The sequence below is a fragment of the Thalassophryne amazonica genome, chromosome 3 (assembly GCF_902500255.1).
Source record: "Thalassophryne amazonica chromosome 3, fThaAma1.1, whole genome shotgun sequence".
Lineage (NCBI taxonomy): Eukaryota > Metazoa > Chordata > Actinopteri > Batrachoidiformes > Batrachoididae > Thalassophryne > Thalassophryne amazonica.
Genome location: NC_047105.1, coordinates 127,489,929 through 127,515,373, shown reverse-complemented (window position 1 = coordinate 127,515,373; position 25,445 = coordinate 127,489,929). Strand labels below are relative to the sequence as shown.

Genomic DNA, 25,445 nt, shown 5'->3' with positions numbered 1-25,445 from the left:
TAAAATTTTATGGTCAACAGTATCAAAAGCAGCACTGAGGTCTAACAGAACAAGCACAGAGATGAGTCCACTGTCCGAGGCCATAAGAAGATCATTTGTAACCTTCACTAATGCTGTTTCTGTACTATGATGAATTCTAAAACCTGACTGAAACTCTTCAAATAGACCATTCCTCTGCAGATGATCAGTTAGCTGTTTTACAACTACCCTTTCAAGAATTTTTGAGAGAAAAGGAAGGTTGGAGATTGGCCTATAATTAGCTAAGATAGCTGGGTCAAGTGATGGCTTTTTAAGTAATGGTTTAATTACTGCCACCTTAAAAGCCTGTGGTACATAGCCAACTAACAAAGATAGATTGATCATATTTAAGATCGAAGCATTAAATAATGGTAGGGCTTCCTTGAGCAGCCTGGTAGGAATGGGGTCTAATAAACATGTTGATGGTTTGGATGAAGTAACTAATGAAAATAACTCAGACAGAACAATCGGAGAGAAAGAGTCTAACCAAATACCGGCATCACTGAAAGCAGCCAAAGATAACGATACGTCTTTGGGATGGTTTTGAGTAATTTTTTCTCTAATAGTTAAAATTTTGTTAGCAAAGAAAGTCATGAACTCATTACTAGTTAAAGATAATGGAATACTCAGCTCAATATATAAACAACTGTTTTCACATTTGAACAGAAATTATGACAGTTGTATTTATAATAGATTCTAAAGGACTTATATCACTATATACGACACTCACACATTACACAGCTGGTTTGCTGGATTATGGTTTGTATATGCATCAGCATATATTTAATAATGCTGAAGAAATCTTTATAATCGTGTTTTTTCATTATATTCTAAGTTGCTTCACTGTGCCCCGGACACTGATTCACTGTGCCCCGTGAATTAGTGTCCGGGGCACAGTGAATCAAAAATTTTAAAATTAATTTTAAACACCTGTAAATTACAATTATGATATTTTAATGGCAATGTCAGAAGATCCTGCTTTTCAAATACTGATTCAAGACATTTTTTGCTACAAATTCAGGTTTTATTTTTAGATGAACAAATTTAATGCCTTTTGTGACTTATTAAGGATCTGCAGAAACTATGTAAAAGCATTTATGGCACTGATACTCAGTGTGGGCCATGAAGGTACTGCAGACAGAAATCACATAATTACATAAAAATGTCTGATTTTCCATCTTGTAAAAATTACACAAAATATTTGTTTTAAAATGTATTCAGAAATAATAAAATAAAGCCATAGGTTTTAAAATACGCATTATTCTTCATTAATAGAAAATATGTGGAAATTTTAGTCTCATGTGTTCAAAATCATGATGAAAGATTGGGTGGGCTCCAGAAGCTTTTCAGATCCACAGTCTCAGCTCTTTGCCTCCCCCTTGTGTCCTACTTTAATTTGTGAGACTGAGCTCTGGTTCTCTGGAACTCTGTCCTTCCATGAGGCACTGTTACTGTGCTCGTCAAGTCACTGTTGCTCACGTGTTCTAGTCTTCGTCTCACCCCCTCGAGCTGCTCACAGACACTGTTCCAGGTCCTGAAGGTTCCTTCCAGGACCTGTATGTAGGTCGTGAGCTGCTGATGCTGCTTCCTCAGACCTTTGACCTTTATTAACCTTTTATCATTCAGATTATGAGCTAATGTGCATCAGAAAAAATTAAGTTTTAAATATGTTCACATTTCAGAGAATGTAGTTAATAGTTTACCGATCAGTGATTAATTTATCTGCAACAATTAATCAGAATGCGTTTTTTTTTTTGTGTTTTTTTAAATCACTGTCTAGATGACCGGTGGACTATCCGAATAGAGAGTTAAGGTACTTGCACAAATTTGACTGCTACCACAAAACCAAAAATAGTTCTGTAAACAAATATTGTTTCTGGGACCAGACTTCCATCACAACCTCTCTTTCTCTTGCAAACCCACATTTCTAAACACTTCCACATTTACACTATTTGGCTTGACATGTCACGCCTGGTAGCAAAGCCAGCTATTAATGCTACCAAATTACCAGGGAAATGGAGGAAAATATTTGACCATTACAACAACATCTTGTTAAGTATCAGTGACACAAACAAAGCTGAGTGAACAAACCTGTTCTGTAGAAGAGATTTGGAGGATTAAAAACAGCATGCAGCCTTACCTCTTTTGTTCTCTTCTTTTAAATGACTCATTTCTTCTTCCTGGTCTGCGATCATTCCTTCATCAGCAGGTGTTAGCTGTAGTTTCAACATGTCCCTCAGCTGCTGGACTTCAGATATGTTTGTAGAAAGACTTTAAAACATCAACAAAAAAAGAAAGTCAGTGACCAAGTGGAGGAAAGACTAAAAACAGACTGAACATTTTCCTTACGGACTTGCTGCAACCAGGTGATGAGAGAGAGAGAGAGAGAGAGAGAGAGAGAGAGAGAGAGAGAGAGAGAGAGAGAGAGAGAGAGATATTATCAATGTCCACAAGATGTTTAAGTACAGTAGTGTTCAGAATAATAGTAGTGCTATGTGACTAAAAAGATTAATCCAGGTTTTGAGTGTATTTCTTATTGTTACAATGGAAACAAGGTACCAGTAGATTCAGTAGATTATCACAAATCCAACAAGACCAAGCATTCATGATATGCACACTCTTAAGGCTATGAAATTGGGCTATTAGTAAAAAAAAAAAAAAAAAAAAAAGTAGAAAAGGGGGTGTTCACAATAATAGTAGTGTGGCATTCAGTCAGTGAGTTTGTCAAGTTTGTGGAACAAACAGGTGTGACTCAGGTGTCCCCTAAGTAAGGATGAAGCCAGCACCTGTTGAACATGCTTTTCTCTTTGAAAGCCTGAGGAAAATGGGATGTTCAAGACATTGTTCAGAAGAACAGCGTAGTTTGATTAAAAAGTTGATTGGAGAGGGGGAAACTTATATGCAGGTGCAAAAAATTATAGGCTGTTCATCTACAATGATCTCCAATGCTTTAAAATGGACAAAAAAAAACAAAAACAAAAAAAACAGACACATGGAAGAAAATGGAAAACAACCATCAAAATGGATAGAAGAATAACCAGAATGGCAAAGGCTCACCCATTGATCAGCTCCAGAATGATCAAAGACAGTCTGGAGTTACCTGTAAGTGCTGTGACAGTTAGAAGACGCCTGTGTGAAGCTAATTTATTTGCAAGAATCCCTGCAAAGTCCCTCGGTTAAATAAAAGACGTGCAGAAGAGGTTACAATTTGCCAAAGAACACATCAACTGGCCTAAAGAGAAATGGAGGAATATTTTGTGGACTGATGACAGTAAAATTGTTCTTTTTGGGTCCAAGGGCCGCAGACAGTTTGTGAGACGACCTCCAAACTCTGAATTCAAGCCACAGTTCACAGTGAAGACAGTGAAGCATGGTGGTGCAAGCATCATGATATGGGCATGTTTCTCCTACTATGGTGTTGGGCCTATATATCACATACCAGGTATCATGGATCACTTTGGATATGTCAGAACACTTGAGGAGGTCATGTTGCCTTATGCTGAAGAGGACATGCCCTTGAAATGGGTGTTTCAACAAGACAATGACCCCAAGCACACTAGTAAACAAGCAAAATCTTGGTTCCAAACCAACAAAATGAATGCCTCGCAGATGTGAAGAAATCATGAAAAACTGTGGTTATACAACTAAATACTAGTTTAGTGATTCACAGGATTGCTAAAAAAGCAGTTTGAACATAATAGTTTTGAGTTTGTAGCGTCAACAGTAGATGCTACTATTATTGTGAACACCCCCTTTTCTACTTATTGTTTTTTTTTTTTTACTAATAGCTCAATTTCATAGCCTTAAGAGTGTGCATATCATGAATGCTTGGTCTTGTTGGATTTGTGAGAATCTATTGAATCTACTGGTACCTTGTTTCCCATGTAACAATAAGAAATATACTCAAAACCTGGATTAATCTTTTTAGTCACATAGCACTACTATTATTCTGAACACTACTGTATAACTAAGATGATGATAAAAGTCACGTATTCTGAACTTACATGGTCAGTGATCAAGAAGAGAAATGAAGACAGAGACATTTGCCCTCATTTTGAGGGAAAGTAACAGGACATTTTCAAATTCCAAATATTGTGGCAACAAATTTAGAACATTAATTTTTAAGCAAAACTTTGTGATTAGGTTTTATTTAGATATATTTTATATGTTTAGTTGTCTCAGTGGTCACACTTGCAGCTTTGTTGAGTGAATTTAATTTTCCAGGTGTGTTGAAAAATAACTCAAAGGCTCAGTTTGGGCTGGGACATATGGCAAAAAAAAAGGGGGGGACAATACTGATCAATTTTGATTTTTACTATGATACCTAATTTGACTGAAGCCTGAATAAACTGTCAAATTGAAAAATCTGACTAAAATAATTTGTCATGTTGTAGTAAATACACTCCCAAATCATTTTGTAATTTAACACTGATTTGGTACCAGTGTTAGAGTTGAGGAAAAACACTCTGAAGCGCTGATCTTGTGCCAAACATCAGGGGGACTCCCCCTGATATCGATCTGACACAGACAGTACAGAACATTAACAGCACAGTAACATTCAGGAGCAGAAAAACAGCCAAAGCTCACAGAAAAGTCCTACAGCGATAAAATGCAGCAGCCAATCACATCTACTGTTCACACCGAGCAACGACAAAGACAACTGATGATGTCATGTAGCCTAGTGGTGGACGATGTTGCCTCAAAATTAGTCATTAGACTCTATAACTCCTTCCTCTGACACTCATTAACATCCCCATCCTGTCTTGCTGTGTCTCATCAGTCCTTTTTATGCTCCTCAAATGTCCAATAATAACATGTCTGCATCTGCTCACATGTCCAAGAACTCTTTCACTCTCAGAATGTGCAATAAATCATTTGTATGTGTGATATTATCAACACTATCAGGAGCCATAATTCACCCTCAGTGTTAAAGTAGTTTTTAAAGTTGTCTTATACATCTACAATTTTATTTTCTTCTAATATGGTTATTATTATAGGACAGCATGGGGGTTAGTGTGCTTGCTTCCAAACCAGGTCACCGGTTCAAGATCACCTGTGCCCATTCTCCTTGTTATGTGGACTTGCATCAGGAAGGGCATCCAATGTAAAACTTGTGCCAAATCAACATGCAGATACAAAATGAAAAAAAAAGTGCATTCAAATCTTGCACGTGATATACATTTAGAAATTTATGGTTTATTTTACAGTTCAAAAGCTTTGTGTTTCCAAAAAGTTCTAAGTTCGCGCACCACGAGAAAGACAGAGATATGCAGCCTTACCAGAGAGATATGCAGAGAGAGAGAAAGTGAGCGAGAGAGAGAAACAGAGGGAGAAAGAGAACTTAATTTTTTATTTTTACTCTTAACACTTGCTTTGACAATGTAAACATGTTTCTCATGTCAATAAAGTTCCATTGAAATTGAAAACTGAGAAGGAGAGACAGCGAGAGAGAGACAGAGGACTTAATTTTTACTCTTAACACTTGCTTTGACAAAGTAAACATGTCTCCCATATCAATAAAGCTCCACTGAAATTGAAAATTAGGAAGGAGACACAGAGAGAGTGCTGTCTTTTCTCTAAGTCTATAAAAATAAGGCCATGAAAGTCTGTTAAAAAAAGTACTTAATTCTTTCACCAAAACATTAAACACCTTCTGGCAAATTGTAGCTAGACTTTCAGGTCTTCTTTTTAAGAAAATCTTCATATAAAATCAACAATAATAATAATATTAAAACAAACAGAGCTCTGGCATCAGATCGAAGTAGTATCGTATAGGCAGATATGCAAATTCAGGTATTGGGATCGGCTCAGAAGTGAAAAATTGTGGATCGGTGCATCTCTAGTTTCAACAACCTTCTTAGCTGTTCCACCTTTTCGCGCTAACTTCGCCTTTTCTTCTTGTTCCGGTTTACTGTCGACCTTTGTGCTTCTGGAGCTCTTCAAAAAACATATTCGAGGATCACAGAGTGAAGTTTGATCTGTTCAGAGAAAAGTTTCCAGTGTCTCCAGCTAACTAGCTTTAGCCGAGGAAGACAACAGGAAACATTTCTTTGATGGATTTTAATGGTGGTTGGCAAAATAACCTAAGTCTATTACTGCCACCTAATGAACTTGTGTGTGTTTTCCTGTAATCCTCACTCTGACCACTATGGGTAGCAGTGCACCATTTTGCTCTCCTCCTGTTTCCATAACCTGAGGCAGAGTCACAGTCTGGACATATCTGGCGGAGTTTTGTCTTTTGGATGGTCATCTGAGTCTTTTTGTCTCTGCTGTTGGCTGCTGGTGCATTAAGAAGTGTTAAAATGTTGGTTTATTGTTTGTTTCCTCTGTCTTTTTCCCTCTGGTTGTTCAGGTGACGGGAAATTACTCCAACAAACATGTTTATTTGTGAAGAAAACACCATTATGTTAACTCCGAGTTAAACCACTTGGGCGTGTTCTTGTATGAACTAATCTTAACAAAAGCAATCAGAGATTTCTGACGTCCGCTAATCCGGATCCAGATCACATCCAAAATTCAGTGGAGCCTTCTGTCCCCTAATATCCATGTGTGGTGCAAATTTGGTGAGAATCTGTGAAGTAGTTTTGATGTAAGCCTATATAAAGTTAAATCCTGATCCAGAATCCGGATTCACATCCAGATCACCTCCAAAAATTTAACGGAGACTTCCATGGCCTAATATGTATCTGTGGTGAAAATGGTGAGAAAATTGGTGAGAATCTGTGAAGTAGTTTTGATATAATCCTTCAAAACCTATAAAAAGTGAAACTTGATCGAGAATTCGGATCCAGTGTAGCAGTTTATCTTCCCCCTGAATACCCCCCCACCCCCAATATCTTGCCAAAATGAAGTTTTGCAAGATATGTTTGTCAGTATGTATGTTTGTTGTTTTTTTTTTTTGGTTGCAATCACTGCATTTTTCACCTTCAACTCACTGTGCAGCACACAGTGTACACCGCAGACTCTTGCAACTTCAAATATAGCAGCCCTAGTGAGATACCTTTCGGTACACATAAGGATCAAGCTCAAGGTCACAGGAAAGTCAAACATTAAATTCAACTAAACAGCTTTCCTGGTTGCAATTTTTGAAGTTTTGCCTCCAAATTTGGCATGAACACAGTCATAGGCCTTGCCCATAAGCCCTTTCCTGGGATAAGCGATTGACCTTGATCTTTAGGGTTTGGCTTGAGGTCAAATGTCACCTAAATTAGGTCAAATTTCAAATTACAGTAAAACATGTCGTGTAACACACCAAATTAAATGGCTTGATGAGAGGATCCAGAATATAGCAAAGGTTTTAAGTTATGGCGTCTTTTGATGACATCATAAAAAATGTGCACAATTTAGATTTTTTTTAAGGGTGTGACAAAGCACGTAAAATCATCATTGCAGACTCTTCTAAGTTCACATATAGCAGTCCTATCAAAATAACTTTCACCTCACAAAAGGATCATGGTCAAAGTCACAGGAAGGTCAAAATCTAAATTTGACAAAGCAGCTTTCCTGGTTGCAACTCAGCCACATGGGGTGTGCAGCCAGTACATTCTGAGTGCCGGTCCCAAGCCCGGATAAATGAGGAGGGTTGTACCAGGAAGGGCATCCGGCGTAAAACAAGCCAACCCAACTATGCAGACTAAGAATTGAATTTCCATACCGGATCGGTTGAGGCCCGGGTTACTAAGTTCGAACCGGTGCTGTTGCCCAACAGGGTGCCGGTGGAAATTGGGCTACTGCTGGGTGAAGACAACGAAGAGGAGGAGAACGTTTCCACAAACAGCAGGAGAAGAAGAAAACTAGAAGGGTGGAAATGAGAGTGGGGACTTTGAATGTTGGTAGTATGACTGGTAAAGGGAGAGAGCTGCTGATATGATAGAAAGAAGAAAGGTAGACATATTGTGTGTGTGCAAGAGACCAAGTGGAAGGGAAGTAAGAGCAGGAGCATCGGCGGTGGGTACAAGTTGTTGTACCATGGTGAGGACAGGAAGAGAAATGGTGTTGGGGTCATTTTAAAGAAAGAGTATGTTAAAAGTGTGTTGGAGGTTAAACGAGTGTCTGACAGGGTGATGAGTGTGAAGTTGGAAACTGAAAGGGTGATGATGAATATCATCAGTGCATATGCCCCACAGGTAGGTTGTGAGATGAAGGAGAAAGAATATCTCTGGAGTGTGTTAGATGAGGTGGTGGAGAGTGTGCCCAAGCATGAAAGAGTGGTGACAGGAGCAGACTTCAATGGTTATGCTGGTGAAGGGAACAGAGGTGATGAAGAAGTAATGGGTAGATATGGTATCAAGGATAGGAATAAGAAAGGACAGATAGTTGATTTTGCAAAAAGAATGGAAATGGCTGTGGTGAATACTTACTTTAAGAAAAGGAAGGAGCACAGGGTAACATATAAGAATGGAGGAAGGTGCACACAGGTGGACAACATTCTTTATAGGAGATGCAAGCTAAAATAAATCAGAGACTGTAAGGTGGTGGCAGGAGAGAGTGTCGTTAGACAGCATAGGATGGTTGTTTGTAGGATGACTTTAGAGGTAAAGAAGAAGAAGAGAGTGAGACAAAGGATCAGATGGTGGAAGCTGAAGGAGGAAGACTGTTGTGCGAAATTTAGCGAGCAGGTGAGACAAGCACTGGTTGGAGGGGAAGCAATTTTCGACAACTGGAAAAGTACTGCAGATGTGGTGAGGGAGACAGCTAGGACAGTACTGGGTATGACATCTGGACAGTGGAAAGAAGACAAGGAGACTTGGTGGTGGAATGAAGAGGTCCAGGAAAGCATAATCAATCAATCAATTCAATCAATTTTATTTATATAGCGCCAAATCACAACAAACAGTTGCCCCAAGGCGCTTTATATTGTAAGGCAAGGCCATACAATAATTACATAAAAACCCCAACGGTCAAAACGACCCCCTGTGAGCAAGCACTTGGCGACAGTGGGAAGGAAAAACTCCCTTTTAACAGGAAGAAACCTCCAGCAGAACCAGGCTCAGGGAGGGGCAGTCTTCTGCTGGGACTGGTTGGGGCTGAGGGAGAGAACCAGGAAAAAGACATGCTGTGGAGGGGAGCAGAGATCAATCACTAATGATTAAATGAGTGGTGCATACAGAGCAAAAGGAGAAAGAAACACTCAGTGCATCATGGGAACCCCCCAGCAGCCTAAGTCTATAGCAGCATAACTAAGGAATGGTTCAGGGTCACCTGATCCAGCCCTAACTATAAGCTTTAGCAAAAAGGAAAGTTTTAAGCCTAATCTTAAAAGTAGAGAGGGTGTCTGTCTCCCTGATCTGAATTGGGAGCTGGTTCCACAGGAGAGGAGCCTGAAAGCTGAAGGCTCTGCCTCCCATTCTACTCTTACAAACCCTAGGAACTACAAGTAAGCCTGCAGTCTGAGAGCGAAGCGCTCTATTGGGGTGATATGGTACTACGAGGTCCCTAAGATAAGATGGGACCTGATTATTCAAAACCTTATAAGTAAGAAGAAGAATTTTAAATTCTATTCTAGAATTAACAGGAAGCCAATGAAGAGAGGCCAATATGGGTGAGATATGCTCTCTCCTTCTAGTCCCCGCTAGTACTCTAGCTGCAGCATTTTGAATTAACTGAAGGCTTTTCAGGGAACTTTTAGGACAACCTGATAATAATGAATTACAATAGTCCAGCCTAGAGGAAATAAATGCAGGAATTAGTTTTTCAGCATCACTCTGAGACAAGACCTTTCTAATTTTAGAGATATTGTGTAAATGCAAAAAAGCAGTCCTACATATTTGTTTAATATGCGCATTGAATGACATATCCTGATCAAAAATGACTCCAAGATTTCTCACGGTATTACTAGAAGTCAGGGTAATGCCATCCAGAGTAAGGATCTGGTTAGACACCATGTTTCTAAGATTTGTGGGGCCAAGTACAATAACTTCAGTTTTATCTGAGTTTAAAAGCAGGAAATTAGAGGTCATCCATGTCTTTATGTCTGTAAGACAATCCTGCAGTTTAGCTAATTGATGTGTGTCCTCTGACTTCATGGATAGATAAAGCTGGGTATTATTGCGTAACAATGAAAATTTAAGCAATGCCGTCTAATAATACTGCCTAAGGGAAGCATGTATAAAGTGAATAAAATTGGTCCTAGCACAGAACCTTGTGGAACTCCATAATTAACCTTAGTCTGTGAAGAAGATTCCCCATTTACATGAACAAATTGTAATCTATTAGATAAATATGATTCAAACCACCGCAGCGCAGTGCCTTTAATACCTATAGCATGCTCTAATCTCTGTAATAAAATTTTATGGTCAACAGTATCAAAAGCAGCACTGAGGTCTAACAGAACAAGCACAGAGATGAGTCCACTGTCTGAGACCATAAGAAGATCATTTGTAACCTTCACTAATGCTGTTTCTGTACTATGATGAATTCTAAAACCTGACTGAAACTCTTCAAATAGACCATTCCTCTGCAGATGATCAGTTAGCTGTTTTACAACTACCCTTTCAAGAATTTTTGAGAGAAAAGGAAGGTTGGAGATTGGCCTATAATTAGCTAAGATAGCTGGGTCAAGTGATGGCTTTTTAAGTAATGGTTTAATTACTGCCACCTTAAAAGCCTGTGGTACATAGCCAACTAATAAAGATAGATTGATCATATTTAAGATCGAAGCATTAAATAATGGTAGGGCTTCCTTGAGCAGCCTGGCAGGAATGGGGTCTAACAGACATGTTGATGGTTTGGATGAAGTAACTAATGAAAATAACTCAGACAGAACAATCGGAGAGAAAGAGTCTAACCAAATACCGGCATCACTGAAAGCAGCCAAAGATAACGATACGTCTTTGGGATGGTTATGAGTAATTTTTTCTCTAATAGTTAAAATTTTATTAGCAAAGAAAGTCATGAAGTCATTACTAGTTAAAGTTAAAGGAATACTCGGCTCAATAGAGCTCTGACTCTTTGTCAGCCTGGCTACAGTGCTGAAAGAAACCTGGGTTGTTCTTATTTTCTTCAATTAGTGATGAGTAGTAAGATGTCCTAGCTTTACGGAGGGCTTTTTTTATAGAGCAACAGACTCTTTTTCCAGGCTAAGTGAAGATCTTCTAAATTAGTGAGACGCCATTTCCTCTCCAACTTACGGGCTATCTGCTTTAAGCTGCGAGTTTGTGAGTTATACCACAGAGTCAGGCACTTCTGATTTAAAGCTCTCTTTTTCAGAGGAGCTACAGCATCCAAAGTTGTCTTCAATGTGGATGTAAAACTATTGACGAGATACTCTATCTCACTTACAGAGTTTAGGTAGCTACTCTGCACTGTGTTGGTATATGGCATTAGAGAACATAAAGAAGGAATCATATCCTTAAACCTAGTTACAGTGCTTTCTGAAAGACTTCTAGTGTAATGAAACTCATTCCCCACTGCTGGGCAGTCCATCAGAGTAAATGTAAATGTTATTAAGAAATGATCAGACAGAAGGGAGTTTTCAGGGAATACTGTTAAGTCTTCAATTTCCATACCATAAGTCAGAACAAAATCTAAGCTATGATTAAAGTGGTGGGTAGACTCATTTACATTTTGAGCAAAGCCAACTGAGTCTAATAACAGATTAAATGCAGTGTTGAGGCTGTCATTCTCAGAATCTGTGTGGATGTTAAAATCGCCCACTATAATTATCTTATCTGAGCTAAGCACTAAGTCAGACAAAAGGTCTGAAAATTCACAGAGAAACTCACAGTAACGACCAGGTGGACGATAGATAATAACAAATAAAACTGGTTTTTGGGACTTCCAATTTGGATGGACAAGACTAAGAGTCAAGCTTTCAAATGAATTAAAGCTCTGTCTGGGTTTTGGATTAATTAATAAGCTGGAATGGAAGATTGCTGCTAATCCTCCACCTCAGCCAGTGCTACGAGCATTCTGGCAGTTAGTGTGACTCGGGGGTGTTGACTCATTTAAACTAACATAAGACGAAAGAGGTTGGCAAAAAAGTTTTGGGATAGACGGAGAGATGAAGAAAGTAGACAAGAGTACAAGGAGATGCGGCGTAAGGTGAAAAGAGAAGTGGCAAAAGCAAAGGAAAAGGCATATCGCGAGCTGTACAAAAAGTCGAATAGTAAGGAAGGAGAAAAGGACTTGTACCGATTGGCCAGACAAAGGGACAGAGCTGGAAGGATGTGCAGCAGGTTAGGGTGGTAAAAGATGCACATGGTAATGTGCTGACAAGTGAGGAGTGTGTGCTGAGAAGGTGGAGGGAATAGTTTGAAGAGTTGATGAATGAAGAAAATGAGCAAGAGAAAAGGCTGGATGATGTGGTGAGAGTAAATCAGGAAGTACAAGAGATCAGTAAGGAAGAAGTGAGGGCTGCTATAAAGAGGATGAAGAGTGGAAAAGCAGTTGGTCCAGATGACATTCCAGTGGAGGCATGGGAATGTCTAGGAGAGATGGCAGTAGAGTTTCTAACCAGATTGTTTAATAAAATATTGGAAATTGAGAGGATGCCTGAGGAGTGGAGATGAAGAGTGCTGGTTCCTATTTTCAAGAACAAGGGTGATGTGTAGTGCTGCAGTAACTACAGAGGCATAAAGTTGGTCAGCCACAGCATGAAGTTATGGGAAAGAGTAGTAGAAGCTAGGCTTAGAAAACAGGTGAAGATCTGTGAGCAGCAATATGGTTTCATGCCAAGAAAGAGCACTAAAGATGCAATGTTTGCTCTGAGAATACTGTTGAGAAGTACAGAGAAGGCCAGAAATAGTTACATTGTGTGTTTGTAGACCTAGAAAAAGCTTATGATAGGGTGCCAAGAGAAGAGCTGTGGTATTTTATGAGGAAGTCCGGAGTGGCAGTGTATGTTAGGGTAGTGCAGGACATGTACAAGAATAGTGTGACAGCGGTGAGATGCGCAGTCAGAATGACAGACTCATTCAAGGTGGAGGTGGGATTACACCAAGGATCAGCTCTGAGTCCTTTCTTGTTTGCAGTGGTGATGGACAGGTTGACGGATGAGATCAGACAGGAGTCCCCATGGACTATGGTGTTTGCAGATGACATTGTGATCTGTAGTGAGAGTAGAGAGCAAGTTGAGTCTAGTCTGGAGAGGTGGAGATATGCTTTGGAGAGAAGGGGAATGAAAGTCAGTAGAAGCAAGACTGAGTACATGTGTGTGAATGAGAGGGAGCCTAGTGGAATAGTGCAGTTACAAGGAGTAGAAGTGGTGGGGTCAACTGTTCAAAGTAATGGAGAGTGTAGTAGAGAGGTGAAGAAGAGAGTGTAGGCAGGGTGGAGTGGGTGGAGAAAGGTGGCAGGAGTGATTTGTGACCGAAGAATATCAGCAAGAGTGAAGGGGAAAGTTTACAAGACAGTAGTGAGACCAGCTATGTTATAGGGTTTAGAGATGGTGGCACTAACAAAAAGACAGGAGGCAGAGCTGGAGGTGGCAAAGCTAAAGATGTTGAGATTCTCTTTGGGAGTGATGAGAATGGACAAGATTAGGAATGAACATATCAGAGGGACAGCTCAGGTGGGACGGTTTGGAGACAAAGTCAGAGAGGCGAGATTGAGATGGTTTGGACATGTGCAGAGGAGGGACACAGGGTATATAGGGAAAAAGATGCTGAGGATGGAGCCACCATGCAGGAGAAGAAGAGGGAGGCCACAGAGGAGGTTCATGGATGTGCTAAGGGAGGACATGCATGTGGTTGGTGTGACAGAGGAAGATACAGAGGACAGAGTGAGATCGAAACGATTGATCTGCTGTGGCGACCCCTAACGGGAACAGCTGAAAGACAAAGAAGAAGAGCTTTCCTGGTTGCAATTTTTCAAAGTTTGCCTCCAAATGTGGCATGAAAAGAGTGAATGGCCTTGTCCATAAGCCATTACCTGGGATAAGCGATCGACCTTGACCTTCAGGGTTTACCTTGAGGTCAAACGTGAGCTAAAGTAGGTCATCATCTGCTGAACCATGGTCAAAAGTGGAGGAAGCTCTCCTTTAGAAGGAATACAAGCAACGTAGGGGTGCTCTCGAGTGTTCCATCAAGTGTTGGCACCTGATAGCTGCCATTTTTTTAAGTATGAAACTGACGTTTTGGCGACTAAAATAAGATTAGCCTCCACTCGTTTTGGGCAATGACTAACATAAAAAAAAGTCAACTAACTGAGTTTAGTTGACTAAACAAGATTAGACTGCTTTATAAAACCAGGCCCAGTAGTTTTGCCGGGTGAATCAGTCCATGCCGTATGCCAAGTTTGTGCAACTCCTCTCAGATGGGGTCAAACCGTTTCCATAGCTGGTGCATCCTAGCAGCCAGGTCTGGATAGAACTGTACCTGCTACTTTTTGTAACAAATGTCACTTTTAACATGTGCTGCAGAAATGACAGCACAACTCGCTGACTACTAAATTAGTTGTCGACGGTTTCAATAGTCAACGTAGTTGTGACTAGTCAACTAGTCGTGACAGCCCTAGTTTTGATAAAGCATTCTATAAACAGAGCACCGTTTCAAGAAATATCAGCATCCATACAAAATTGCATAAACGATGTACTACATATGCCAGACCTCTATGTGGCACTGTAACGCTTCAATAAAAATGGAGACAAACACACCAGAGCATGAGCATAACGGTGTAAGGAGCTAATCAATGTAGCAGCAGAAGATTAAGTTTGCAAAGCAGCACACAGAGTACATATAAAGTGTTTTAATTTGACCTGTTCCATCATTTCAGTCGGACTCATCATCACAGCTGAAAACTGTTGTCCACAGAAAACGCCCTTGTTTTAGAAGTCAACATCTGGAAAACACTATTTCCTTTGTGGAAATTCCTTGTGAAAAAAATGAAGAAGTCCCTCGGTATTTGCTCTGGATGCATTTGTCAGCCTGAACCAAATAAAGATGCCACTTTGTCCCACCAACAAGAAGAAGAAGAAGAAAAAAAAAACGACATTTTAAAAATTGAAAGTCTCTTCTGTGATTATTTTATTAGTCACGGTCCCACGGCTGCGGCATTCACCACAGCCATCCCTCATCTCTTCAGCTTTCTGCTAGCAATGAAAATTACACATACCAATATGTCATTCATAATGAGTGGCGGAGGTTACAGGGGCGGGGCTATGACATCATTGTTTCAGAAAAGCTCTGTGTAGGCTGTCCATATGAAAACATGAATCCACTCTAGAATCTGTTTAAAAAATGTAGCAGTTTTGGGCTCTGAAAATGTCGGTTTTATGCGGATGAAATGCCAAAACAATACAGAACATTTGCCTATACTCCTGAATCTGCCTCCATATGGACAGGGTCTGAAAGGGCTTTATTTTACCCAGTGTGCTGCTTTGTATTGTAGCTTCTGCTGATACACTGATTAGCTCCTGACACCGGTTATGCGCATGCACTTCTTCATTTTTTGTTTGAGCGGTACAACGCCTGGTGTACATATATAGAAGGACTTTGGTGACAGGAATTAAATGAAGCCTTTCCTCAAAAATTTTTTTTGTAATCAAATTATGAGTTACTGGAGGAATCGTTTCAGCCCTAATGTGTTGTAAATAAGGTCAAATCCCTGATCGTTTTCATTGCTGACAGGAAATTAGTCACCTGAATGTAACCTGTCAGAAAAAACTCACAACACACACTGCTTCCGTCTCCGGAAATGAAGAAAGAATATGCACATAAAATACAAACATATGAACATGAAATCTGAACAAATCCGACGTGGGCCAGGAAAACAAAAATAATTGGAAATGTGCACCACAGAAGTAAATAACCAGATTTCCACAGATTCCCGGAAGACTTGCATCACCGTCAGCATGCATTTAACCAGCTGAACCCAGATGACCTACAACCTCTATAGTGTGTACAGTTTTCTCTGTTTAAACCTGTTTTTAATTTAATTTAAATTTTTTAATTTTCTTAGGACAGTGATACTCCACTGAGCTTAGAAATTTTAGAAATCCTTTAGTTCTGGTTCAGATTAGGGATGGTCCGATATGAAATTTTCCTGCCGATACCGATATTTGTATTGCTGTTGTGGCCGATATCCGATATTTGCAGATATGAAAATGAATAGAAAATTTCAGATTTTAATAGTCACACTAGTAAAAAAAAATGTTTTTATTGAATGTACACATTCGCCTTTAAATTGTACAATACCATTGCACTGCCCGTTAAACATGTAGGCAAGGATGTAATACGTAGTGACATTAACAAAGCCGCTTTACCTATAATAATAAGCAATGGTCAAAGTTAACATTCACCCTCATCTTGGGTATGAACTAAAGTATACATTACATAACAATTACAAAGCTTATCTGACAGTCTGTAAACTTATTTAATAGTATTTGGTACCAAGCTTTGAGTTTCAATTCAAACTTAACTCACTGAAACAATAATAATATTTTAACTCATTAAAACAATAATTAGTTAAATGGCAGAAAACCAACTAATTCCTGACAAAATCCATGTTTTGTTTTGTTTTTTTTTTTTGTTTTTTTACAAAGAGAAGCATTTCTGCTTTTTCACAATGAATGTGATTTCTTTTTCATCAACGAGTGATGCAGCTGAAAAGAAATGTTCACTATCAACGCTGGCAGGGGGAGCTGAAAGGTACTTATTAGTAACATTAACAAAGCCGCTTTACCTATAATAATAAGCATTGATCAAAGTTAACATTCACCCTCATCTTGGGTATGAACTAAAGTATACATTACATAACAATTACAAAGCTTATCTGACAGTCTGTAAACTTATTTAATAGGATTTGGTACCAAACTTTGAGTTTCAGTTCAAACTTAACTCACTGAAACAATAATGAATGAATGAATTTATTTGGCACACAAACTCAACAGTAACAAAAACTGATATACAAGACAATTCCACAGTGACATATGTGACCAAAAGGGGGTGAGCAGAGGCAAAGCTATAATAATAAACTATATACTATATATACTACTACTACTACTAATAATAATAATAATAATTAAAACTAATAATAACTTAACTCACTGAAACAATAATAACTTAACTCATTAAAACAATAATTTGTTAAATGGCCAAAAACCAACTAATTCCTGACAAAGTCCATGTTTTGTTTTTTACAAAGAGAAGCATTTCTGCTTTTTCACAATGAATGCGATTTCTTTTTTCCTCAACAATGAGTGATGCAGCTGAAAAGAGACGTTCACTATCGACGCTGGTAGAGGGAGCTGAAAGGTACTTGCGTGCAACTTGGGCAAGTGCTGGGAAGCAAGAACAGTTGTTCTTCCAAAAGAGGAGAGGATCTTCTGATCTGGATATGCATGGTTCAGTCAGATATTGGTGTACCTATTAAAACAGAAGCAATATGCTAATTAAATCTACTCCTTTTTCTTTACACATTAAAAGGACTGCAAACTTTTACATTGGTAGTCATTTGTTTAATTTTAAATCACTGTCTTTAGTGGTCTGCAGAGATGAAATTGACTCAACACAAGAGGGCGCTATGTACTTATATTAACGAAACTGCATCTCTAAGTATAAAATTATATTAGGTACTTTATGTAAAACACTCACCTGACAAACTGCTGCGCTTGTCTGGCGGGTGCTGCTCTGAGCTCTGCCTTTCCTCCAAAATCTCAGCATACATGTCCATCAGTGAATGTTGTCTTTCATCACTCAGTCTGCACCTCTTTTCCCCTGGCTCCTCCTCTTCTTCAGGTGATTTTTTTTCATTCTCGTTTGTCATCCTGTGAATCTCTTGCTGCAGTTCAGTAATGGCAGTTGCCCTCAGTGTAGTGTCAAAATAACAGTCTTTGTACCTTGGGTCCAAAATAGTTGCCAGATAGTAATGCGGTTCAGAAAATCTTGACGTGAAGCACTTATTGATAGCTTCTAATAAAGTAGCCTTTGCAGTGCCAACTCCTGCATCTGTGTCCACGGTCTTACTCAGTAAACGTTTCAGTGCCACAACAGCGAGTATCACGTCAGCAGCAGAAGCTGAATGTGAGCTTATTTCTAGCGTCAGTTGTTCAAATGGGCTCAGCAGTGCGGTCATGTTTTCGATAAGACTCCATTGACTCATAGTGAATGACACGGGAAGCTCATGATCCGTCCCATACACTCTGAGCACACGTTTCTGTTCCAGTAAACTTTTCATCATGTACAGCATACTATTCCAACGAGTCGTGACATCTTGTTGGAGGGTCTTGTTAGGCAAGCCCAGGTCTGTTTGGATGCCACGCAGTCGTGATGTAGCGAGCTGCGAATGCTTGAAATGTTCCACTAATCGTCTTCCAATTGCTACACAGTCAGAGACGCTACGCTGGCTAATTAGCCCATTGTGTACTGCTAGCTGTATTTTGTGAGCCATGCAACCGAGGCTTTTAACGCCACATTCGTCAAGCCCCTTCTGCATATTGGCGGCGTTGTCACGAAGGACTACGTGCACTTTCTGCCTTGAAATGTTCCAATGAGTCAACATGTTATTAAACGTGGTGGCAATGGCAGCGCCTGTGTGTGCGCCTGTGAATTTGTGAGCATGCAACATGGCTCGTTGTCACTTAAATGTTGTCACAAGGTTCTGTGCTAGGACCAATTTTATTCACTTTATACATGCTTCCCTTAGGCAGTATTATTAGACGGTATTGCTTAAATTTTCATTGTTACGCAGATGATACCCAGCTTTATCTATCCATGAAGCCAGAGGACGCACACCAATTAGCTAAACTGCAGGATTGTCTTACAGACATAAAGACATGGATGACCTCTAATTTCCTGCTTTTAAACTCAGATAAAACTGAAGTTATTGTACTTGGCCCCACAAATCTTAGAAACATGGTGTCTAACCAGATCCTTACTGTGGATGGCATTACCCTGACCTCTAGTAATACTGTGAGAAATCTTGGAGTCATTTTTGATCAGGATATGTCATTCAAAGCGCATATTAAACAAATATGTAGGACTGCTTTTTTGCATTTACGCAATATCTCTAAAATCAGAAAGGTTTTGTCTCAGAGTGATGCTGAAAAACTAATTCATGCATTTATTTCCTCTAGGCTGGACTATTGTAATTCATTATTATCAGGTTGTCCTAAAAGTTCCCTAAAAAGCCTTCAGTTAATTCAAAATGCTGCAGCTAGAGTACTGACGGGGACTAGAAGGAGAGAGCATATCTCACCCATATTGGCCTCTCTTCATTGGCTTCCTATTAATTCTAGAATAGAATTTAAAATTCTTCTTCTTACTTATAAGGTTTTGAATAATCAGGTCCCATCTTATCTTAGGGACCTCGTAGTACCATATCACCCCAATAGAGCGCTTCGCTCTCAGACTGCAGGCTTACTTGTAGTTCCTAGGGTTTGTAAGAGTAGAATGGGAGGCAGAGCCTTCAGCTTTCAGGCTCCTCTCCTGTGGAACCAGCTCCCAATTCAGATCAGGGAGACAGACACCCTCTCTACTTTTAAGATTAGGCTTAAAACTTTCCTTTTTGCTAAAGCTTATAGTTAGGGCTGGATCAGGTGACCCTGAACCATCCCTTAGTTATGCTGCTATAGACGTAGACTGCTGGGGGGTTCCCATGATGCACTGTTTCTTTCTCTTTTTGCTCTGTATGCACCACTCTGCATTTAATCATTAGTGATCGATCTCTGCTCCCCTCCACAGCATGTATTTTTCCTGGTTCTCTCCCTCAGCCCCAACCAGTCCCAGCAGAAGACTGCCCCTCCCTGAGCCTGGTTCTGCTGGAGGTTTCTTCCTGTTAAAAGGGAGTTTTTCCTTCCCACTGTAGCCAAGTGCTTGCTCACAGGGGGTCGTTTTGACCGTTGGGGTTTTACATAATTATTGTATGGCCTTGCCTTACAATATAAAGCGCCTTGGGGCAACTGTTTGTTGTGATTTGGCGCTATATAAAAAAAATTGATTGATTGATTGATTAAAATCATCATCGATTCACTGAGCAGTGAGACTTAACATACTTATTTGGTTGAACGTGGAGCTCCAGATGTCCGTTGTAAAGGTGATATCAGTCGCATTTCCATCCAAAAGCTCGTCAATGTGTGTAGCAACAACTTTGTACAGCTCCAGCAGTTCATTGTCCAAAAAACTTTGGCGATTTGGAACGCTGTATTTGGGTCAACCTGTTCCATAAGCTGACGAAATCCCACATTCTCTACTATAGAGAATAGCTGGTCATCCAGCGCAATAATTTCAGTTATCCTCCTTGTTATGGATATGGCTTCAGCTGTATCAAACTGTATCATCAGATACAGTTTCACATCAACATTTTGAAACATTTGAAGCAGAAAATGAATCCTGACCTGACAGTCTCCAGGTGACAGTGTGGACTCTCCAGTCCAGCAGACAGCAGCTTCACTCCTGAATCCTGCAGCCGGTTGTTACTCAGGTCCAGTTCTCTCAGACTGGAGGACTGAGAGCTGAGAACTGAAGACAGAACTTCACAGCTTCTCTCTGACAGATTACAGCCAGATAAGCTGCAGAGAATTAAAAACAAAGATTTTCACTTTAAAATGATATAAATTAAGTCACTGTTCAAATATCAAAGTTTCTCTGTCCTTACAAAGCCTTTTTAGATTCTTTGATCACTGGCAGCACCAGAAGAGCCTCATGTAAAGCAGAGTATTTCTTCAGGTCAAACACATCCAGATGTTGATCTGATGACCGCAAGATGAAGATCAGAGCTGATAAAACAGAAGGAGAAAGACCTTCTTCAGAGAGACTTCTTGAGTTCAGAAGCTGCTGGATCTGATCCGCTAGAGAATGATCCTTCAGTTCATTCAGACAGTGGATCAGATTGATGCTTCTGCCTGAAGACAGATTCTCATTGACCTTCTTCTTGATATGCCCGACTGTTTCCTGATTTGTCTCTGAGATTCTGTCTGTCTGTATCATCAGGCCTCGTAGGAGAGTCTGATTGGTCTGCAGGGAAAGACCCAGAAGGAAGTGCAAGAACAAGTCCAGATGTCCATTTGGACTCTCTAAGGCTTCAACCACAGCACTCTGGTGGAGACATGTTAGTTCAAGTTTATCTTCAGATGTCTCAGACCTTCTGGATGTTGTTTGTTTTTTGGACAGCAGGTTGACTCCAGAGTGGATGATGGTCAGATGGACATAAAGAGCAGCCAGAAACTGCTGAACACTTGGATGGATGAAGCAGAAGACCGTGTCCTGGGAGAGTCCTCTCTCCTCTTTAAAGATTTGTGTGAAGACTCCTGAGTACACTGAGGCTGCTCCGATATCGATGCCAGACTCTGTCAGGTCCTCTTCATAGAAGATCAGTTTCCCTTTCTGCAGCTGCTCAAAAGCCAGTTTTCCCAGAGACACAATCATCTCCCTGTTCTCTGGATTCCACAGTTGTTCTGTCTGAGCTCCTCCATCATACTTGACCTTCTTCACTCTGGACTGAACCACCAGGAAGTAGATGTACATCTCAGTCAGGGTCTCTGGCAGCTCTGATGCATCTTTGGTGTCCAACATGTTCTCCAGAACTATAGCAGTGACCCAGCAGAAGACTGGGATGTGACACATGATGTGGAGGCTTTGTGAGGTCTTCAAGTGGGAGATGATTCTTCTGGACTGCTCCTCATCTCTAAATCTCTTCCTGAAGTACTCCTCCTTCTGAAGGTCAGTGAAGCCTCTGACCTCTGTCACCATGTCCACACACTCAGGAGGGATCTGACTGGCTGCTGCAGGTCGTGTGGTGATCCAGAGGCGAGAAGAGGGAAACAGGTTCCTCCTGATGAGGTTCGTCAGCAGCACATCCACTGAGCTTGACTCTGTGACATCAGACAGGATGTCATTGCTGTGGAAGTCCAGAGGGAGGCGACACTCATCCAGACCGTCCAAGATGATCAAGACCTGGAAGTGCTGGAAGCTGCAGATTTCTGCTTCTTTGGTTTCAGGAAAGAAGTGATGAACAAGTTCCACCAAGCTGAACTTCTTCTCTTTCAGCACATTCAGCTCTCTGAAAGTGAATGGAAATATGAAGTGGAAGTCCTGGTTGGTTTGTCCTTCAGCCCAGTCCAGAGTCCATTTCTGTGTTAAGACTGTTTTCCCGATGCCGGCCACACCCTTTGTCAGCACTGTTCTGATTAGTGGCTGTGTGTCAGCTGAGGCTTTAAAGATGTCTTCACATGGGATTGTTCTTCGTGTGTCTGTTTTCCTGGATGCTGCGTCAATCTGTCTGACCTCATGTTCCTGGTTGACCTCTGAAGCCCCGCCCTCTGTGATGTAGAGCTCTATGTAGATCTCCTTCAGAAGAGTTGTCTTTCCTGCTTTAGAGATCCCCTCAAACACACGCTCAAACTTCTGCTTCACCTTACATTTGAATTTATGACGACAAACTTCAGCACGAGTTCCTGAAAGAACAAAAAGCACAGATCAGTTATTGAATGATGACACTTCCTGTTTTTCTGAATTCACTCATGAATATATTTCAAATAGACAAACATCACGTGTCATTTAGCGTCTGTGTTAAATGTAGACAGAAGTCCTCTTACTGCTCTGCAGACAGTCAGCCAGTTCATCATAATTCATTCTCCTCATGAAGGTCACTGTGAGGTACAGGAAAACCAGCCTGCTGCTCCTCTGCTCCTCATCCTCATTATGACTCTCCAAGTATTCTGCATCATTTGTCAGGAGAACCTTCTGGATGCTCTTCAGCTCATTTTTAACAAACATCACCATGTTCTCCCCAAAATTCTGCAATAGCATATAAACATGTACGTAGAAAGGCATCACTTTTTTATGTGTGGCTTTTGTCTCCACATGATTCAGTTCTTCCACAAAATATCAACAGCGTTTCACTTTTTCCACATTTTGTTATGCTACAGCCTTATTCCAAGATAATTTTTTTCCCTCAAATTTCTACTCACAACACCCCAAATGCCAAAATGATTTTTTTTTTTGCAAAAAAAAAAAATAAATAAAAACAAAACAGTTAAGAAATCACGTGTACGTAAGTATTCACACCCTTTGCTCAATACTATGTTGATGCGCCTTTGGCAGAAATTACAGCCTGAAGTCTTCTTGAATATGATGCGACAAACTCTGTGCACTTATCTTTGGACAGTTTTGCCATTCCTCTTTGCAACACCTCTCAAGCTCCATCAGGTTGGATGGGGAGGGTCTGTGCTCAGCCATTTTCAGATCTCTCCAGAAATGTTCAATTGGATTCAGGTCTTGGCTCTGGCAGGGACACTCAAAGACCTTCAGAGTTGTCCTAAAGCCACTCCTTTGATATCTTGATTGTGCATTCTGGGTCATTGTCCTACTGAAAGAAGAACAGTCGACCAAGTCTAAGGTCAAGAGTGCTCTGGAGCAGGTTTTCATCCAGGATGACTCTGTACATTGCTCCATTCATCTTTCTCTCAATCCTGACTCATCTCCCAGTTCCTGGCACTGAAAAATATCCACACAGCATGATGCTGCTACCACCATGCTTCAATGTAGAGATGGTGCCTGGTTTCTTCCAAACATGACACCTGGAATTTACACCAAAGAGTTTAATCTTTGTCTCATCAGACCAAACAACTTTGTTTCTCATGGTCCGAGAGTCCTTCAGGTGCCTTTTAGCAAACTCCAGGTGGGCTGCCATGTGCCTTTTACTAAGGAACGGCTTCTGTCTTGCCACTCTACCAGAGTGACCATTAGGTTCTTGGTAACCTCCCTGACTATGGCCCTTCTCCACCAATCCCTCAATTTAGACAGGCAGCCAACTTCAGGAAGAGTCCTGGTGAATCCGAACTTCTTCCATTTACAGATGATGGAGGTCACTGTGGCCATTGGGACCTTCAAAGCAACAGAAGTGTTTCTCTACTCTTGTCTAGATTTGTGGCTCAAGACAATGCTGTCTTGGAGGTCTACAGACAATTCCTTTGACTTCATGCTTAGTTTGTGCTCTCATATGCACTGTCAACTGTGGGACCTTCGATGTAAACAGGTATAACCAGTGGTGGGCACAGTTTCGCTAATCCGCTAACCGCAAATTATCGAAGCTAATGTCTTCATTATCGGATTAGCTTTTCAGATAACTTTGAAAACCATCATCGGACCAATTATCTTCCAATAAATTTTGGTCCGATAATTTTAAATTTGCCAACATGTTTTTGCAGGTGTTATGAATAAAGCTTTAACAGTTAAAAACATTTGTTAAGTCTGACATTAAAGATTTTAGCGCTTACCTGTTAAATGTTTTGTAGCACATAAACAGCTCTATGAGAAACCACTCTATCCTCTGCAGTCAGAGGAGAACTGGTCACAAGATTATTGCTCGACACCATACTAACTCACCGTCAATATACCCAAGTCATCCAGAGGCATACAGTTTTAACGTATGGTTAAAATTTTAACCAAACTAATTTTGGACATGTTATTTAAATTAACGTCACTTCTGAAGTTTTATAAAGTGAAAATATCAGCTATATGTTTTAGTTTTAAAGTATTGCACTACTTTTGAAGGTTTTAGTGTGGACATGCCTCACTAGCACTCACAGTGCTAGTGCATTATGGGTAAAAGTTCACGACAGGAGAAATGCATTTGAGATGGTCTGATCAGGCTCCACATGGACAGAAGCATTAAACTCTTTGGATATTGTGCCTAAAACTCTTGTGAATATATTCTCTGGGTTTATAGATGTTGTTATTGTGTTTGTTTTATGTAAAAATGCCAGAAGATTACTTGGAATATTTGTTATGGCACGTTTTCAGTCTCTACTGCCATCTACTGACCAGTAGTGTTCATGGCAGCAGTTGTCTAATTACAACTCGACTTTTTGCTTTTGCAAATTGCTTTTTTTTTTTTTTTTTTTACATATGCATAAAATGCCAATTTTACAAAAGCACATTTATATGTAAATACCAACACACACATCAAGTCAAATCACATTAATGTGTTGGTTTTTACATAGAATGAGTGAGTCAACCAATCAGTGTTAGCGGAGCCTCATTTTACCCATAATGCCTTTGGCATCTTTCTGTGTTTGTTACAACACTTCAGAATTAGTGCATTATTTAAAATTAAAAGATATGTGTTATATTTTAACTTTGTACAAATGACAGAATTGACATTAGTGGAGTTATTCTATCCGGATTAATTTCTTTTATAAATCAAAACCATAAGTCAAAAGTGCTTTATTTTCCAAGATGTCTGCCTCACGGCCATAGTGCTATTTCCTGTTAAGGAATAATGGCTTGCTTTTTTGTGTGTGTAGAGTTCAGCTTAGCTCCTCTCAACTGCTTCACTGCTGTAAGATATGTAGTAAACAGGAGCTTCCAGTAGTGGGCAGGGCGCACAAAGTGCTGAATCAATGTTTGGATCTGTGGTCGCTAGGGATGGGTATTGAGAACAGGTTCCTTTCGGGTATCGTTAAGAAATGATTCGATCCACCGACATCAATAACCTTTTTACTTTAATGATTCCCTTATCGGTCCTTCAGAGTGGCTGTTGTTTTTGGG

At 40.1% G+C, this 25,445-nt stretch overlaps 1 protein-coding gene across 1 annotated transcript in view; it reads right to left on the bottom strand.

Moving 5' to 3' along the window:
* Positions 1–1,404: 1,404 nt before the first annotated feature.
* The window catches only part of LOC117507830 (protein NLRC3-like), a 41,394-nt gene continuing 17,353 nt past the window's right edge, over positions 1,405–25,445 (bottom strand). Inside the window, exons 3-7 of the mRNA XM_034167618.1 lie at positions 22,490–22,691; positions 20,551–22,348; positions 20,414–20,464; positions 17,550–18,430; positions 1,405–1,652 (exon numbers count right to left, since the gene is read on the bottom strand). Coding sequence (XP_034023509.1) covers positions 1,405–1,652; positions 17,550–18,430; positions 20,414–20,464; positions 20,551–22,348; positions 22,490–22,691 — 3,180 coding nt within the window. The remainder of the gene's footprint in view (positions 1,653–17,549; positions 18,431–20,413; positions 20,465–20,550; positions 22,349–22,489; positions 22,692–25,445) is intronic.